Source organism: Sorex fumeus, unplaced genomic scaffold (assembly GCF_029834395.1).
Source record: "Sorex fumeus unplaced genomic scaffold, SorFum_2.1 ptg000072l, whole genome shotgun sequence".
NCBI classification, from domain to species: Eukaryota; Metazoa; Chordata; class Mammalia; order Eulipotyphla; family Soricidae; genus Sorex; species Sorex fumeus.
The window spans coordinates 16,309,919-16,329,363 of record NW_026606129.1 but is presented as its reverse complement, the minus strand read 5'-3'; the positions used below and the strand labels follow the sequence as shown (position 1 = coordinate 16,329,363).

The 19,445-nt window shown below is 37.5% G+C and overlaps 1 protein-coding gene across 2 annotated transcripts in view; it reads left to right on the top strand.

Annotated features, from left to right (window-relative positions):
• The window catches only part of ATP2C1 (ATPase secretory pathway Ca2+ transporting 1), a 137,496-nt gene that overhangs the window by 94,304 nt on the left and 23,747 nt on the right, over positions 1–19,445 (top strand). For both annotated transcript variants that reach the window (XM_056128962.1, XM_056128963.1), the window contains exons 10-18: positions 918–993; positions 3,526–3,592; positions 7,006–7,130; positions 8,433–8,530; positions 10,769–10,864; positions 11,109–11,198; positions 11,621–11,725; positions 14,497–14,653; positions 17,893–18,063. In XM_056128962.1, coding sequence (XP_055984937.1) covers positions 918–993; positions 3,526–3,592; positions 7,006–7,130; positions 8,433–8,530; positions 10,769–10,864; positions 11,109–11,198; positions 11,621–11,725; positions 14,497–14,653; positions 17,893–18,063 — 985 coding nt within the window. The remainder of the gene's footprint in view (positions 1–917; positions 994–3,525; positions 3,593–7,005; positions 7,131–8,432; positions 8,531–10,768; positions 10,865–11,108; positions 11,199–11,620; positions 11,726–14,496; positions 14,654–17,892; positions 18,064–19,445) is intronic.

Sequence of the window (19,445 nt, the reverse complement as noted above, 5' to 3'; positions counted from 1 at the left end):
AGCTTTTTTATTTAGAGAAGAGTGTGTTATTTGATTATTTCATGCACTATTAAACATTTTATTCCCAATATTGTTCACTTTTCTATACTTAATACAATTGGGAGCGTATAATTTGAAAGACTTGAATCGACATTGTTAATTTTCTAAAACATTTTAATACTGTTCGTAGGAGAAAAAGGTTTGCAGTGTTTATTCTTTTTAAAAGTTAACTTTATCAATTTTTAATACTACTAATAAATATTTGTCTCAGAATGTGTCTTCTACTCAATTTCTAACTCTGCATATTTAAAAGTAAGGATGGGCTTATGAAGTAAAATAATCTGGAAAATAATCTTGATCAAGGATATCAAAGATTCTCTATGTAAAATATGTATGTATAAAAAGAAGTTATATTTTATGAATGTCATATTTTTTTTCGAATCTTTTGAATTTCTCAGCTATTCTGCCAAGACTCCAGTTGTGATTTATAAGGTGTAAAACCATTTGAGGAATCTTGGCTGTGAAGGAATGGTTTAGCAAGAGAGCAGATAAGATTGCTAGCAGGGTAAAAGACTTGGGGTGTTAGCATTTTTTGGATATGGCAAGGAGCATCTGGAAACTCCTATAGCGCACACCTTTCCTTAAAGAGAAGTTTTGGGTGCCTGGACTTTTTTAAGCAAATATATTTAAAAGTGTAAAGGTTTGGCATTCCTTGCTAGGTGAACTTAGGTGGTGTTTAAAGTGTAAGCTTCAAAAAGGAAAAAAAGAAGTCTAACCTTTTTCATTGGTGAAGAGGTAATATAACTCTTACCACAGGGAGAGGCGTTTCTGTCAAGCACTAGCATATGAGTGTGTCAGGCACATAGCAGACTCCCTGGCACCTCGGATGTCTTATAAATTTAGAAAATCTTGGTAACACTCTTACCCATTTTGTCAAGGCACCAAAAACCCCTTTGCAGAAGAGCATGGATCTCCTGGGAAAACAACTTTCCTTTTACTCCTTTGGTATAATAGGTAAGAGAGGAGTGAGTATGTGTATCTTATGTATTTACTTGGGTTTGCTTTGGGAGGGAAGGGGGAGTTTAGATACATACTTGCTGTGTTTTAAGGTCTTGGCTTGTAGAGATAGTACAGTGAATAGGGCGCTTGTCTTCCATGTGGCCAACCCTGGTTTGATGCCTGCCATCTCATATGGTCCCCAAGCACCACCAGGAATGATTCCTGAGCATAGCTGGTTGTGGACCACCCCCACACTCACTCAAATTATAAATCTAATCCTAGATATTGTCCTATTCTATGAAGACAAAACAAATTTGTAATTTCTGTAACCATTGAGATTTTCTAGGAGCATTTATTTTTCCTTCTAATTTTCTATATAACATGAAAGTCTTGTGTTATAGATTACCCTTTCCCCCCACATATACTGTCATTAAGAGTTTCTCATTAAATAAGTGCTCACCTAAAGTAATTTAAAGGTTGCTAGTGTTCTCTGTGTGTGAGTGTGTGTGTGTGTGTGTGTGTGTGTGTGTGTGTGTGTGTGTGTGTATGTATAAAATCAGGCCTCAAAAGACTGGAGTGGTAACAGATGAGTGCATGCTCTGCATGCAGAAGGTTCTGTCCCTGACTCCTAATGGCAACCCAAGCACTGCTGGGGGTAGTCCCCAGTCATAGTCGGATGTGGCCCTAAGAACAGAAAAACCCCAAAACAGTATTAGGCCTCTTAAAGTTTTGTAAAATGATGTAAATCTTCAGAGGAAATAACTTACTGTAAATACTCATTTCTTTAGAAAACTTCTTAAGACTAAATCAGAGAGTCATGCAGTTAAAAAACTTGCTTCATATACCAATATAATCTTTGGCAAAGCAAAAGTGTCTCTCTTCCAGCATCCTCGTCCATTTTCAGGCTTTGTTGTCATTAACAGGTGAATACAGGCTTACTTTGTTTCCAGTTATCAGAGAAACATAACATTTGGTCATACGTGTGCTGATCCTTTTAAGACTACTAAGACCCCTTGGTCTTTTTGTACCTTTTTTGTGGCTCAAGGTTTGTATTGGTAAAAACTCCTTGTATAATTCGGATAGTGATGGTTACGTTTTTGTTTAGTTGAGTGTCCCCAACCCAATTTTTTAGTAGTTATTGGGATATAAGTGTAAATATATATGTTTACATGTATACACAATATTTTGTATTTATATAGTAAGCTATCTTAAACTTATGATTCATACAATACCTACTGGGAATATTTAGTGCTACTAACAGCACAAAAGCAACCATAGAACTCATAGTGGATAAGACTGTCTTCCAATAAGCTTTATGTACAGCATCATACAGGTGTCCATTGATTGTAGTTTGTCAACCACTGGTATAGTTTACTAGATAGTTTCTTTTATCCTAATAATATTATTTGGGATAAGATCTCAATCTATCATATTACAATCAGGATCACTTGTAGTATATAGTGATGAGGATAAAAACTTGTATTAAATGTCTGTTATTCTAGAATACAATTCCAAATTGCTTTATTAAAAATTGATAGTGTTTTTCTTTATTCCTCACAAAGTAGTATTGCGCTCTTTCTCTCCCTCTGCCTTCTCCCTTTATTTTTGTTTTTGGGTTACACCAGGCAGGGCTCAGCTACCTTATGTGGTTCCAGGGATCAAACCCAGGTCAGCTGTGCAAGGCAAGCGCCTTACCTGCTGTCTCTCTATTTCTGGCCCTCACTCTCTTCTTTTTTTTTAAAGATAAAGGTTAAGAGAGTATTGGATTAGTTTGTTTAGTTTGGTTCTAATAATTTTTTTTAAGTGTTCTTCATTTTAAATTACTTTAAATTTCATCCAAGTATTTTCAGATGCTAATGCAATTGTAGATGTCTTCAGTAAGGTGCGTTGCTCTCGGAACCAGGTCCAAAGGACTTTATTATTTACAGTACAGTATAGACATTGTGTCATGTCTGATGATTTACTCATGGGAAGTAAGGCTCCAGTAATTCATTTTTGAAAGCTGATAGTAAATAGAGGACTTACATGTTGCATGCTTCCTCCACCTCCTCCCCTGTACTGACCTCCTGCATCTCCACCAGTTGTCTGAAAATACTGGTATTGTTTGCTTGTACTTGCTCCTCTCAGATACGACTTTCTGCTCTCAGGGTGGGTGGCAGTGCTGGCTGTAAAAGAAAAAGCTGATGGTTATGTGCATGTACATTTAATTTCTCCTGGTTAATGGCTTTCTGTGAAATTATTTTCTGATCTGGTGTGCTTTACTCCTATCATAAATGGGGCTCATTGGTTGTCCTCAGCTTATTACTATCTCCCAGTGTTTCCCAAAGTGGGCTGTGACCCTCACTTCCCACCGTGAGCTGGCAGCCTTTAGTGCATTTGGGTCGCACTGCCAGTTCACTTAGAGAAGGTGGATTGCCAGGAAAGTGCTGAGTGAGTTGGGGTTTTTTTTTAATGGTCTTTAAAAGTGAATTGGGAGCCTCTGCCGTTTATAACTTCTATGCCAGCTATTTTATTTAAAAGAGAGAAATAGCTGTTTCATTCTTTCAGGTATCATCATGTTGGTTGGCTGGTTACTAGGAAAAGATATCCTGGAAATGTTTACTATCAGTGTAAGGTAAGTTGTAATTGTTTGTAAATTAAAGTCTCTCTGTTTGTTATTTCTTTAATAGGTGTAACTCATGTTTCATTGTGAATATCTAAGATATAAGCTTTGGGTGGGAGAGATAGTACAGTGGTAAGGCATTCCTTGGCATACTCAGTTTGATCTCCACCACCACCACCACCCCCCCACTCCCATCCTGCCAAGAGTTAATGCTGAGCACAGAGCAAGGACTAAGCCAAGAACACTGTCAGATACTGTCCAGCCCCTCCCCCCAAGTGCCTAAGTTATTCCTGCTAATTAAATAATTCAGTATTTGTATGTTGAAATAAACTATAGGAAAATGAAAATCTACATCTATGGCAGTGGAGAAAACCTATGCTACATGTTGCTATTATCAACTCACTATTTCACTATTTTTTGATAGAACTATAAAACATGTGTATGTATATATAATTAAGGATTGCCGAACTAAAAACTAGTGGCATGAAAGATAAAAACCACAATATAGAAATTGTATAATGAGGGGGCTGGAGTGATAGTACAGTGGGCAGGGCTTTTGCCTTGTACAGAGCTGACGGGGGTTTAATCCCTGGCATCGCATACAGTCTCCCAATTGCCAGAAGTAATTCCTGCGCACAGGAGCCGGGAATAACCCCCTAGCTTCACCAGTGTGACCCAAAATCTACAAAAAGAAAAAAAATGTATGATGAATCTCAGAAAAATGAAAAATTTAAGAAACAGAAGAAAAATAAGAATGAAGTTTATTTTCAGAGATTTGTGTATATTCATAGTGGTCAGAAGATCACAGAACAGAAAAGGTTTTGTAAACTAAGATTATAATGGCTAATTAAAAATTTAATTTAAAGACTGTAATGTACTATCAATGAGATCTTCAAAAACAGGAAAGAGACAGAGATGTCAGAATAGTTCAATAAATCTCATATGTGACTAGTATGAGTTTTAGGTGTCATTAAGAAAGCAAGGGAGTGTAGTACTATCAAAGTATTGGAGTTCATTCTCTGAACTTACACATATGTTACCAGTTACCAGTCTCGTTAATCTGTTGATGGGCCAGTAATCAGACTCTCTTCCTTATCTTCACATGAATTTCTGCAAAGTAGGGATACAAAAAAGAAAGGGGTGAGATCTGGAGTCACAAGAATGAGTGGAACTCACTGAGGTATCTGAAGAAATGTCATCCTAAAAGTCCCTTAGGAGGCCTGGGAAGTAAGAGTTCATATAGTAGAATAAAAGTATGTAGGTTAAAAATCAAAAGTTTGCAAGAAGTAGGTAAGAAGTTAAAAAGATGCTTTTGATATGGTGAAGAAGACAGATTTTCTTACAGAAGCAAAAATGCAATTTGAAATTTTTAGCTTCAAGTGTATACATTTTTGTTGTTGATTTTATTGATTGATTTTTTTTTATTAGTGAATCATCGTGAGGTACAGTTACAGACTTAAAAACTTTAGTGCTTGAGTTTTAGTCATACAGTGGTCGTATATATTTGAATAGGGTTCAGTGTAAAAGTGAAGCATGAATTTAAGGTACCAGTTACTGGCGTGTCTGTCAAGGATGCATTTTGGTTTTTTGAGCAGTTTTCGTGAAGAGTAATACATTACAACTTTTACACATACTTCAGGGTCTTTGAAAGGACAAAAAGAAAATCTTTAGTAGAACAAAACTCATTCTGTTAAAATTACCATCAGGGTTATTAAACTCTTATAAATCTAAATTGCATTATGTGCTACTTACTGACCTTATTTTTTCCTGTCTTGAAACATACCACTATTTCATTACCTTAGTAATTATTTTAATAATTATTTCCAACTGTGCAAGAGATGAGTAAAACAATTGGTAATCAGAAGAATAATGGAATTATTTAAAATGTTGGTGTCTTGAAGCAAATCATCACTGTTCTATTATCCTTTATGTTGTCCACAGAATTGCACCATTGTTTAAGAAGGTATAGAAGAAATTTAGAGACCCTATTGTAATTTGGAGGGTGGGGAAGTGTTCAGAAATTTTCATTTTCTTCCATAATGGTGAAGAGAATAATTGACAGAAATTTCACAATTATTAGACAAACCAGAAATGAATGCAAAGAGAAAAGAAACACAGTAGTTTTGGAGCAGTAGGGAGATAATTTGGTAATTTAAGTTAAATCTCAAACCTGTGAATCTTTGGTTAAGGATATTCTAAGTTTTTTTCAAACTCTCAATATGTGAATAGTTTATTTCTAAGAACTGAAAGGAAACAGTTTTCCCACTTACTCATTCTGAAGCAAGAACCTGTATCGCTTCTTCTAAGAGAAGATAGCATCTTTCATATTTTAATTGTTTTCTTAATCTATATTTACTTTATACCATCATTGTAATTGGTCTTTATGAATCTTAAAAAGAAACCTTTGCAGGTCTTTTGGAAAATTGACTGCTTTTCAAAAAGTTATCTACCATCAATGTATTTGGAAGTGCTGCCTTTTGGAGAAAGTGCAGAAACAATAATTGATAAGCCTATAAAATCCTTTAGGAAAAACTTTTATAAGTCAGTATTTATAAGTTGAATATGATTCACATCATTTATTATTGTTGATGAGGAATTAATTGGGTCCAAATAAATATATATATATATATATATATATATATACTCATCTTTAGAACTAGAAATGTAGTTGGGGATTGGAATTTAGATGAATTGTTAAATTTATTTGCTTTTGAATTAATTACAAAAATATGAAAAGGTTTATTGATAAGAACCAAATGAACCAAAAGGTCAAGATTTTAAGTCATAGTATCTGTTTTTTCTGATTCAGAAAAGAAAACCTGTGTCTGCTGGGTAATAACTTGACATTCTTTCTTTTTAGAGTTCGACAACCAGTCGACTACCTTCTGATCCTGAATTTGTTTACTCTTAGTATTTCATTTAAGCAGAATCTTAAACTATGTGCTCTTTTGTGTTTGGTATTTTTGAGAGATTCATGTCTTCTTAGTATATATCATGACCTCAATTTTTTTATGACCGATACTGTGTTGAATGGACATACCATAGTCTCCGAGTTATCAGTAAATGGGCATGGGGGTACATCCTTCTTTGTAATATTGCTTTGTGAACATTATTGTTATCTGTATCGGGTATGAGGAATCTAAACTGCAGCGGTAAAATAAAAAGTAGAAGATAAAATTGGTGAAGTTTAGGGTATAAATTGAGGAGTTCTGATGTCAGTATCTGTATTCTTTAGTTTCTACGTGTAAGCTGGCAGTGAGAAGCTGTCCAATACATATTAGTCAACCTTGCCATCATTTTGAGGCTATTTGGGGTGTTGAAAATGTTAATTCTGCATTTTTATGAGAGTTCATGTTAAGTAGCCAACCACTAGCAATTTCTACTATGGGTGCTATACTTCAGTACTCTGTATTTATTGATTACAGTTTGGCTGTAGCAGCAATTCCTGAAGGTCTTCCAATTGTGGTCACAGTGACTCTTGCCCTGGGTGTTATGAGAATGGTGAAGAAAAGGGCCATTGTGAAAAAACTGCCTATTGTGGAGACTCTGGGTAGGTCTGTGGTAAGAGTATACTTATGCAATGATTGTTAGTTTACTTCAACAGTCATCTTTGGCCTTGAAAGTTTTTGTCTTAGAGATTTTCATAGTGGTGTTTGATGGAAATGTCAACTCTGATTTTAAATATATTGAAAAAGGTAATTTTAGACTATATTTATTTGACATCAGAGTGCTAGTATAGGGGCGAAGATGCTATTTTGCATACAGCTGTTTAATCCCCAGCATTGCCCTTGGTCTCTTAAGCACTAGCAAGAGTGATTCCTTAGCACAGTCGGGAGTAAACCCTGAGCACTGCTGAGCAGAGCCCAGCACCTTATACTAAATGTATATATTCAACACAGGGGACTTATGAAACAATCTTACTGTGCCATACAGTGTTCTAGTGTTTAAATCATGTTTTTAAAAAACATACAGCAAATGAAGCCTTGTATTGCTGTTAAGAGGTAACCCCCGCCACCACCCCATTCAAGGAAAAAAACTGATAATTTTTGATTCTGAATTGTTAAATTCAGAATTTAACAATTGATTGAATTTGCTAATATGAATAGAAACGATAGCACAGCGGTAGGGCATTTGCCTTACAAGCGGCCAACATGGCCGACCCGAGTTCAATTCCTCCGCCCCTCTCGGAGAGCCCGGCAATCTACCGAGAGTATCTATCCCGCATGGCAGAGCTGGCAAGCTACCTGTGACATATTCGATATGCCAAACACAGTAACAACAAGTCTCATGATGGAGACGTTACTGGACCCGCTCAAGCAAATCGATGAACAACGGGAGTACCGTGACTGAATAGGAAATACACGATAATTACACTGCTATAGCAGCTTTACATGATATGAAAATTGTGGTAATTTTATACTGTGTTACATTTTTAGTTACCAAATCCCAAAATATCTGTTTTGCATTTTGATATTGAGAAGACAATACCCTCCAATCACAAAAATGTCTAGAGCTTCTGATAAAAATTATAGGCTTATTTTAAATTTTTAAGACTTTCAAGAAAATGTACTATGTAAGGCTATTATTTAAAGATAGTGTTGTGCAGACTTGTAGAACTTAATGCAAATAAGAAAAAACTCAACATTAATCAATATTTAGTTTTTAATTTTATTTCAGAAACCACTTTCAGAAGCAGGCATAATGAGAGAAAGTAATCTAAACTTATCAATGAGGTTGATTTGTAAAAAATTCAAGAGCAAGATAGGTTTCCAAAATCTTTTGAATTATTTTCATTGCAAACTTGCATTTCTCCTTGACTCCACTGGTGATATATAATGACTTTTTCTTTAAGGCTGCTGTAATGTGATTTGTTCAGATAAAACTGGAACACTGACGAAGAATGAAATGACTGTAACTCACATATTTACTTCAGATGGCCAGCATGCTGAGGTAATCTATAGATCCTTTTTTAAGCAGGAGCATTCCTTTGTTACATGGTGTTAAATATTTTTAAAGATTCCAGTATCTTATCTTCAAAAGGGTTGTAAATTAGTAGCAGTTTTCCCGTTTCATTCTACCAAGTGATAATCATACTTAAACATTTCATAGTCCTGTAACCTTGAATCATCCTTGATGTAATTCTTTCAGTCACTTTTTTACATTGGTTTGTTCATTACCAATCTCTTGATGGCTCTGCTCTATGTGTGCCTTGAGCCTTGTTTTAGAGCCAATTTTGAGCTTGTCACTCCCTGAATTAAGATATTTCCAACTGTAAAATGGGCACAGGTGGAGGGATGGGTACTCGATCATTGTATAATTGAAACCCAAGCACAAAAATTTGTAAGTCTACAACTGAACCTCATGGTGTTTTACTAATAAAAATTAAAAAATAAATAAGTAAAAAATAAAATCTAAAAAAAAAATAAAGAATAACAGGTTAAAAAAAAAAAAGATATTTTCCACTGTGATCAGGACCCTTGAACTGTGACCTCACTAGGCCCTGCATGCTTCTTCCTTATTTCTTTTTTAGCTTTAAATGCTTGTTTGCTTGCTTTTAACTGCATGTGTTTACTTTATGGTTTTCTGAGTGTGACCCAATTCCTCTAACTTCCAGATTTTGGTTGCTGTTCTCGGTGTCTAAAACAGTTTGATGCCTCGTCATCATTTGTTGCTTATTTTTTTTCTCCCACTTCTTCAGAAAAACTTTGCTGACCACTCAGAATTTGTCTATGATAAATGTCTCCATAGCACTCCATAACTCTTCTTAGCCTGGGAATTTTAGCAGAAATTTTCTGTTCCTCTTTGTGCACTCTCGGTTTCTAGAGTTGGCTTCTGGAGTTGGGGAGATGCTCGTTGATGTTTATCCACAAGTTTACAAGAACCCGGGATCTTACTGCCTAGTATAGGGCCTCCCACTAATACTATTTGTTGAAAGAATAAGTGGACAAATTATTTTAAAATTAGGTATTGGTATCTTAAGTACTGTTAGTATATTTACATTGGTAAATTTTGAAATTGGGATAAGTTTTTTCATGTAGAGTTTGTTTTGTTTTGCTTTTGATTTTTGGTTTTGGGAGACATCTTGGTAGTGCTCAGGGGTTATTCCTGCTTCTGCACTCAGGAATTATTCCTAACTAGGCTCAGGGGACCAAATGGAATACTGAGGATTGAACGTGGGTTGGCTACATGCAAGGCAAGCATCTTATCTGCTGTACGATTTCTCCAGTCCTTAATGCAGAATTTCTAACTGGAATGTTCATCAGTACTTTTGAAACCCATGATTTCATATGTCAAAATTGAACCTTTTTGTTAATTTCTCCCGAATAGTCTTATTTCTATTGTGAAATTTAATCTTTATTACTTTTTTTTTAGCATACTGTGTCATTGAATTTTTAAAATCAGCATCCGATTTTTAAAATTGGTGTGTAAAATGTTATGTTAATCTCTGAGTGTGCACGTTTAGAAAGAATTTGACTTTTGTGTACATCAGTGATTTTATTTACAGCTATTTAAAAGATTGACAACCACTGGTCTGGGTCATAGTTTTGACACAAATGTTACATGTGGTAATGAATTTGAGTTCTGTGTAAAACATATGTTATATGTAACTAATTTATATAAGTTTTTAATAGTTTATCTTTTCCATAGTATTTTAGAGTTGAAAAGAACTTAATAGCTGTTAACTAATAATTATTGACAATAGCATTATTTTGATGAGAAATTAACATCAATAGTTCTTAAGCTTTTTTTGTTTTTTTTTTTTCCTGGAGCAATAGCGCAGCAGTAGGGTGTTTGCCTTGCACGTGGCCGGCCCCGCCAACCCGGGTTTGATTCCTCCACCCATCTCGGAGAGCCCAGCAAGCTACCGAGAGTATCTCGCTCGCACGGTGAAGCCTGGCAAGCTCCCCGTGATGTATTCGATATGCCAAACACAGTAACAACAAGTCTCACAATGGAGACGTTACTGGGCTCTCTCAAGCAAATCGATGAACAACGGGAGGACAGTGCTACGTTCTTAAGCTATTAAGTGTGCTTTTAAAGACAAATTTAAATATTTTTAGAGGTATAAACACTACACTGTATATAAAATAAAACAAATAGAATTTATTATTATAGTTTCTGGTTTTCATAAGTTTTTCTTTGATTACTGTTCTGTTTCTATTGTTGAACCTACTTTGTGCTCCTTAGGTTACTGGAGTTGGCTATAATCCATTTGGGGAAGTGATTGTCGATGGTGATGTTGTTCATGGATTCTATAACCCATCTGTTAGCAGAATTGTAGAGGTGAGTAATTCTTGAAGGAGTTCTAGTTCATGTTCTGTATGCTGGAGTCCTAGGTTCGGTCTCTGGCACTGTATCATTCCCTGGGCACAGCTAGACGCAACCTCAAGCAGTGAGCTGGGAGTAGATACTACAGTACATTGCCAGGTGTACCCCCCAAAACAAAACAAAAGAAGAAGAAAGGGATGGTGTTCTTCAAGATGGCCTGGAGCACCGTGATGGATTCACACCTGTATATTTCTTTTAGGCTGGCTCTGTGTGCAATGATGCTGTAATAAGAAATAACAGTCTTATGGGGAAGCCAACAGAAGGAGCTTTAATTGCTCTTGCAATGAAGGTACGTGCTAGATCTTTATTTACATAAGACTTATGTATGAAAGTGGTTATCAAATGAGTATAACTCATGTTAATTGATCCAGCAAATAAATTGGCCAGTGGTATTTAGTATGTGATTATTTAGATCCTACCTTTTTCCATTTGAACGAAATTTTGAGGCCTTCTGTTTTGGTGTTAATGGATTTCAAGTGTAGAATGAAAGCTCAACAGTATTACATTGTTTTTATTGCCTTTTGAGAACTAGTATATTCTTCCTAAAATATAGAGCACTGAACTTTTTCTGTGTAACTTTATTCCTTATATGCAGGATACACATTTATCTCTAGCTGTTTAGAGATCACTGACTCTGATTTTTATTCTTCCTCAAAGGGAAAATATACTTTTGTGTTTGTGAGAATTCACTTTCTTTTTTGTGCCATATAGATGGGTCTTGATGGACTTCAACAGGACTATATCAGAAAAGCAGAATATCCTTTTAGCTCAGAACAAAAGTGGATGGCAGTTAAGTGTGTACATCGAACACAGCAGGTATCCTTTTATAAAAAAGAGTATTTTATCTTGATTGACACAAAGAACTTTCTCATTTATTTTCCATCTTTAAATTTAAACAGTCATGAAGCATAATAAAGACCTGTTGCTTTAAAGTATGTATAATTTGTAGTATACACATCTTTTGTTAACTTAGTTTTCTTTGAAATCATGCAGAGAGGTCCAGTTTTACTTTGTCACCAAACAGTTTAAGTAAGCTAGAGCTTGTGCTGTATTTATGTCAGAGCATATTTTTTTAATTCTAGATTGCAGTTTGTTATAGGTCTCTGTTAACTGTTACTAAATCTCTATTTTTCCACTGAAGAAATGTCATGTCTACAGAATAAACAACCACGTTATTTTGTGTGAAAGTGGTTATCAGATGGGTATAACTCATGTTAATTGATTGAGCAAATAAATTGGCCAGTGATATTTAGTATCTCCGATGATTTAGAGCCTACCTTTTTCCTGGGTACTCTGGAAAATTTTTAGATTCTAAATTCTTGGTTATGTACAGTGTGTAATCATTTCACTCATAGCTACTGTTACCAGTGCTTAAAGTTACTTTGCCACTTTTAAGTTTTCTTTACAAGGAATTAATAATAGTTTTTCATTTTCACCTGTGAGCAAATAGAGGTAGGTACTTTTCAGCTTATGTCCCTAGACTCTGTATTTAACACAATAGGAAAATATATATGAGCATATTTGAAAGGTCCTTTTCTTCATATTTTTTATACTGTTGAATAGAATTGCAGGTTAACATTGTTCATGTAGACTTTAATGATTTGGTTTTTCAACAATTTTTAATCTTACCATGTCAGAACACCACAGGTATGGCAAATTTACCAATCTTAGATAAACATGAGTCAGAATAATTTTTAACGAATTTTATTTGGACATGGCAATACATGTTCCTTTCTTGTTGGAAGCTCCCCAAACAGCCAACAAAGAATAAAGATACAGACTTTAAAAACAAAAAGTATGGGAAAGAGCCAGGTTGCCAGGTATTTCTGAAAGTAGGAACTAGAGCAAAAGCCAGGAAGGACAGGAGATCAGGTTGAAATTTTGAATAAGGACCCAGTAGAACTCCCCCAAGCACCTTTTCTCTATCTTGAGACCAGATCATTATCCATTCCTTAACTCTGATAGGCTATGAGAACTCTGTTATGGATACAAGAGTAGAGGGCTGAATTAAGATGTAAGACTGAAAACAGATTGAGGGAAAGATATTCCTGAAGAGTGAAACCTCAGATCTTGACTTCTTTCTCATTATGCCTGCTGGGAGGTTGGTATCGCCAGGTCAGGAGAATGGAGAGTGTTGGGAAAAGCGGCCTGCTCCCAGGGAGATTCCAGCTGTGCACGGTCTTTCTCACTCAGCCTTAGTTCACTGTTAGAGAGTAACTCAAGCTTCATCTCAGAATCCCACAGCAGGGTCCACTAGTTGATAAGCTTTGATGGTACCCATGGAGCTTCTAGATCAGAGGTTCCCAAACTTCTTTGGCCTAATACCCCCTTTTCAGAAAAATAAAATCAGCTTACTTCCGCATACCTTCTTTCAGTAGTGGGAGGTAGGGGGGACCAAAAAACTCACCCCAGTTGCACTAGAAGCTATTACCACCACCCAAGTCTTTCCAACATCCTTCCGGGGGGTGGGCAGGGAGAGGAGGCGGCACCTGCAGTTGCTTCACTTCTAATATCTCCTCATTGTGGAAGACAGAGTCAAGCTAGCAGAGAAAGGGGTTTGAGACATACGTAGGTTATAAAATTGGTGACAAAATGCATTTCTGCTCAAGAAAATTTCCAAAGACCATTACAAAATTGGTAACAAAATGTATTTAAGTAGATTTCAGATACACTCAGGGAATCAGAATCCATTAGAAAGTAGAATAAAAGATCACATTGCTAGTGTAAGTATTTGCCATCCATCATAATAGGGACAGAATAGCGCCCAGTATGTGCTGCTCCCTCCAGTTTCACAGAGATTGCTAATGTGTATTGACCAACACAGGATGCATACTGACTGTAGAGTGGGCAAAAGGGAGAGGGAAATCTATTTCTCCTGCATGTCTGCAGGGAGAACTGGGATGTGTGGGGATTGTTGGTGTGGATAGCATTTGGCTCAGGAGTGAGGACTCACGAATGTGTCTCAGAAATAATCAAAAGTATATATGTCTTCAAAAATTACAAATGTATTTTAAAATGTGGGGACAAATATCAAAGGGAAGAGCTATTTATCTGGGGGGGGGGGAGAGTTTGCCTCTCTGGATTAGAACTAGGGGTGAGAAGGTTTTGTGGTCAGGAAGCTGCAGTTTTTCAGTGTAAGTTTTTGTATATTCGTGTAAAAAGAATAAGAGGAAGTCTATTAATAGTACATTACAAGCCAGTTGTAATAGTACATTACAAGCCAGTTGTGAGAATTACATGGGAGCATGCCTGTGCGCACACATATATCCACCTGCTACAGAAACCAGGTAGCCACCATGTGGGGACTGCTGGTAAGCTTGTCTTGTTAGGTGTGAGCTGTCCTGGGCTAGTTGTGCCATTGCTGTCAGGGGGTGGGGCTAGAGTAAGGAGTGGATCCATTTTCTCTGGAGTGTTCAGCAATCTCCCTGCATGTGAACTTGTGATGCCTCAGACTCCATGTGCCACTCAAAGTTTTGGGCTTCACTCACCTTCCTGGGGAGTATGAGAGAAGCGTGCTACGCTTTTGAGCTCCAGTGGCAGTAGAAGTTTGAAATTAACTGGCGCTTATGTGCTTACTTTCTTCTTAGGACAGACCAGAGATTTGTTTCATGAAAGGTGCTTACGAACAGGTGATTAAGTATTGTACTGCATACCACAGTAAAGGGCAGACCGTGCCACTCACTCAGACGCAGAGAGATCTTTACCAGCAAGAGAAGGCGCGGATGGGCTCCGCAGGGCTTAGAGGTAAGGTCCCCTCGGCGTAGGGTGGAAAGGACACGATGCCTTGCCATTGCAGATGGAGTCACGTTTCACACCTGAGCTGCCCAGGTGTATTCCAGATCTAGTCAGCCTGGCTGTTTCTGAAGTTTTGGGTTTTAGCTGGCTAACTGCCCTGCTGAACTTGAAAGGTTGGGAATTTAGCAAAACAAGAAATCTTGACTATTTGTACAGATGTGTAGTAATGTTTGATAGAGGAAAAAATTCTGCGGAAAAAGGATGTATTGAAGTTTTAACTTGACTTTGTTCTTTAGACTGAGATAGTTGCTAACTTGCTACTCACCTGCTACCTTTCTCCTCTTGCTCTTCACCAGAGATGAAGTGTCCACATTCTCCTCTTTAAAAGGCTGTTGACTGGACAGTGACCCACAGCCGCCGTGTCTCCTTGGGCCATTAGGCATAAGAGTGGAGAGGCAGGGACTGAGGACAAGTTGTCTCTCTCCAGTAAATTGAAAGTGTGTCTTTTGCTTTTAATGAGAAAATCAAAGTCGAGCACTAGAATTTCTGAGAGAAAGAAGCCAAGTCATATTGTTATAATGCTCTAATTCATGGCTCACTTTCTGTGGGTCTAAAACATTTTGTGGATTGTGAAAACTTCTGTCCTTTAGAGAGGTAGTCTCATAGTTATTCTGTTTAAGATCTGAGTTCTTTTATTTTTATTGAGTCATAGTAAATGGTTTGCAAAGTTATCTTGGGTCTAAGAGACCTTAAGAAGGTCCTGTAAGGTCTGGTGTGTGCCCTGTTTTCATGAATTTTTGAACAGAGGTTTAACACTATTTTGACTAATTTTTTTTCCCTGCCCTGATGGATTGTGGCACTTTGTGTGTGGTTTGATGTACCACATGTTTCACCTTGTGAGTTGGTAGAGCCGGTTCTGTTTCGTAAGACTTTGGAAAAGAATATTCTGGTCAAATATTTGTCTTTCACTCTTCTTTCTCTCGCTGCATTTCCTTCCCCATAAACTATCATAATGAGAAAGACAAAATGTAACAATGTACTTATGCTCAGTTATATAAAACAGTTTTCTTAAAGTGAGTGTGGTTGTGGTCCTTAACCCACCACACAAAAAAGCTTAACTACCCTTATCTTAAACAGTAACATGTCTTCATTTGTATTCAAGAAGCAAACACATAGGGGGCCAGAGAGATAGTACAGCGGGTAAGGCACTGTTAGGTGACTGACCCAAGTTTCATCTGCAGCATCTCATATGGTTCGCTGAGCCTGCTAGGAGTGATCCTTGTACACAGAGCCAGGAGTAATCCCTTAGTACTGATTGTGGCTCAAACCAGCACCCCCCCCCCCCACACACACACACACATACACACACCACCCCCTTAAAAAAAAAAAAAAGCACAGCAAACATATAAACACAGGCTCTAACCTAGAGATTTGTTTTCCCCAGAGGAGACTGGTACCATCCAGAGAGATGTGAGTAGCCTCCAGAGTAGTTAAGGCATAGGGGTGTTTTTTGTCTTTTTGCTTAAAGAAGGGTTTATTTATGATTTTTTTTGGCTTTTTTGGGGGGTCATACCCAGTGGTGCTCAGGGATTACTCCTGGATCTACACTCAGGAATTTCTCTTGGAGGTGCTTGGGGTACCATATGGAACACTGGGGATCGAACTCGAGTCGACCACGTGCTATACTATTAACTCTGGCCTAAATAGGTTGATTTTTTTTTTTTGTGCTTTTTGGGTCACACACGGCGATGCACAGGGGTTACTCCTGGCTCTGCACTCGGGAATTTACCCCTGGTGGTGGTCAGGGAACCATATGGGATGCTGGGAATCAAACTTGGGTTGGCCGAGTGCAAGGCAAATGCCCTATCTGCTGTGCTATTGCTCCAGCCCCTTGATTTTTGATAGAGGCAAAAACTTTTTTTTTTCTGCAAAGGGGATAGTCAAATTAGTTTGAGAACCTCTGCTCTAGACTCAAGCTACCCCTCTATTTGGGAATACCAAGAACTGATTTATTCCTTGGGATTTTTCACACAGAAATTGATGCTTATTGTCATCACCCATTGACCTCTGCCTCTTGTAGCCCTAGGGCTGTCAAGTGTCTTCTTCCATCAGGGTGAAAGCCTTTGGGGCCCACATCTCATAAGTAGTAAGCCATGTAATGCTTTGGAGAAAGAAATCATTTACCTCCAAACCCTGGCTTCCAGCTCTTTGTACTCCTCCAGAGAGCCTCCTGTTGAGGAAGAACAAATCTTCTTCCGTCTTTGCTTCATTAAGGTTTTTTTTGTTTCTTGTTAAATCTGCTAATATCCCAGATGAAACTGTCATCCTTTGATTCAAATGGGAGTTAGCAGAAGTTCTAGTATTCTGAGAATAAGCTAAATAATACTTGGGAATGGGCATTTCTTTGTGCTCTATGCTAACTACTCAAGGATGACAAGAAAGTACTTATGATATGGTATCATTTATAGACTCTTATTAAAGAACAAAGTTGAAAATGTTAATGTTGTAGGAAGAGTCAAAGAATCCGAAGTATTTGGTATATTAGTGATTTTAACAATCATGCAAGACAGTAAATTTACTCCCTAGGGTGTGTCATGTATGAAGTTGTTCTAGCTTGTGTGTAATTAATTAACCTAGTCTTCAAGCTGTAACCTGTTCTCGAAACTTTTTAAATGGAAATGAAGATGCATTAGTAGAAGATATTTTCACAGGGTCTGTTTCAAGTCCACTATAAACTTTGATGAATTTAGAGTTTCTCCAAACAGCTGATCATACTTTCTTAAGAGCCAGTGGTTTATGTCCAAAAGAGCGATGTGTGGTTACTCTGCGAAAACAATTTGCTCCGCAGTTGCCTTCTCTGCTTCACAGTTCTTTACTTAAAAAAAAATTAATAGCTTAAAGTAATCCTGTATCTAGAACCGGTAAATAATGTGTTAGCACGTTACAATTTTCTTGTTTGATTTTTGGGGCCACACCTGGCTGTGCTGCTAAGGACATACTCCTGGCTCTCTGCTGAGGGATCACTCCTGGCGGGGTTGGGGAGATATATGGGGTGCTAGGAGTTGGACCCTGGTTAACCTCATGCAAGGTGAAACTCTGCCATTGTACTATTGCTCCAGCGTGTAATAATTTCGACAGCACAGTCTTTAGTGTTTAAGAAATATATTTGTTTCCAGCTTTTATCAAGTAAATTTCTAATGTTCTTGTGGCTGATATTCTCTTTTTTTATTTTATTGCTATTTCCTAAGTTCTTGCTTTGGCTTCTGGTCCTGAACTGGGACAGCTGATGTTCCTTGGCCTGGTGGGAATGATAGATCCTCCCAGAACTGGTGTGAAAGAAGCTGTTGCAACGCTCATTGCCTCAGGAGTGTCCATACAGATGATCACTGGTGATTCCCAGGAGACTGCAGTCGCCATCGGTATGACAGGGCTGCTTCCTTGGGTCATTTGCCTTGGTCACAGCCGTACACCTTTTTGTGCAACTTTATAGCCGAAGTGGTGTTCTACATAATTTTGAGATTATACTATGAAAATGGGCTCACATTTTTCCTCATACTCTCTAAATTCTATATATAATTTCATTATTCATTGAAAATATGTTACTATCATTATGAAACTACTGTTTCGTTCAAAATAGGATCTATGATTCCTTTATTCTCATAATCTGCTTGTTGACAGATAAAACACATTATTGTAAATGAAGTTATTCATGTTTTAAGTGTCAGATGTACAGTGTTCTAACACCAGCCCCTCCATCAATCTCCACTTTCCTTCACCAGTGTCCCGGGTTTCCTTCCTACCCCAGCCTTTCTCTGACAGGCATTTTAAAAACACATATTGACAGGTACAAGAATTTGATCATGACTTAGAAAACAAAATTTAGGTTTTCCATTCAACTTAAGTATAGTTTTCAAAGTAGACTTGTATCTAATTTGGGAGAAAACAGTGCCTATATTTCTCTGTCTCATAGGTATAGATCTGCCTGTACATTTTGGATGCTATTATGAATGCTTTTATAAGTATCAGGGGAAAATGGATTGGAAATTTAATCTCAGAGCCTGTGAACTGTAATCCATACTAATAAGTTTAGGTAGTTTGCTAAATTTTGTTGCTTCATATTTTATTAAAACAAAAAGAAAAGCTGGAACAGGAATTTCACACTTTTATGTTATTGGATTATATCTCTAGAAACTTGTCAGGAAGATTATATGTAGAGGAACTTTTGAACACTTATTTGTATATATAAACTTCTATTTGGGGGGCTGGGTAGAAGGAATTTATTAGGTGTCGGGCTTCAAGCAGTCAGATGGTCTGATTATTATAATTCTTGTAGATGCCACGCTACCATTCCCTGACCTGCTGCCCTTCACTGATCCCTGGGAGTGTTAAGTAGTTCCTAATGGATTTGTTGAGGCATTCAATATCCACCACCAATCCCACCACCATAGTGACCTTCCTTCCACCAATCTCCATTTTTCCAACATAAACAACTTTTTGATCACCACATATTCATTTAGGCTGGAGCGATAGCACAGTGGGTAGCGCGTTTGCCTTGCATGCGGCCGACCGGACCTACCCGAGTTTGATTCCGACGCCCCTCTCAGAGAGCCTGGCAAACTACCGAGAGTATCTTGCCCGTACGGCAAAGCCTGGCATGCTCCCCGTGACGTATTCGGCATGCCAAACACAGTAACAACAAGTCTCACAATGGAGATGTTACTGGGTCCGCTCAAGCAAATCAGTGAACAATGGGAGGACAGTGTTTGTTTGTGTTATTTTATTATATCTCTAGAAACTTGTC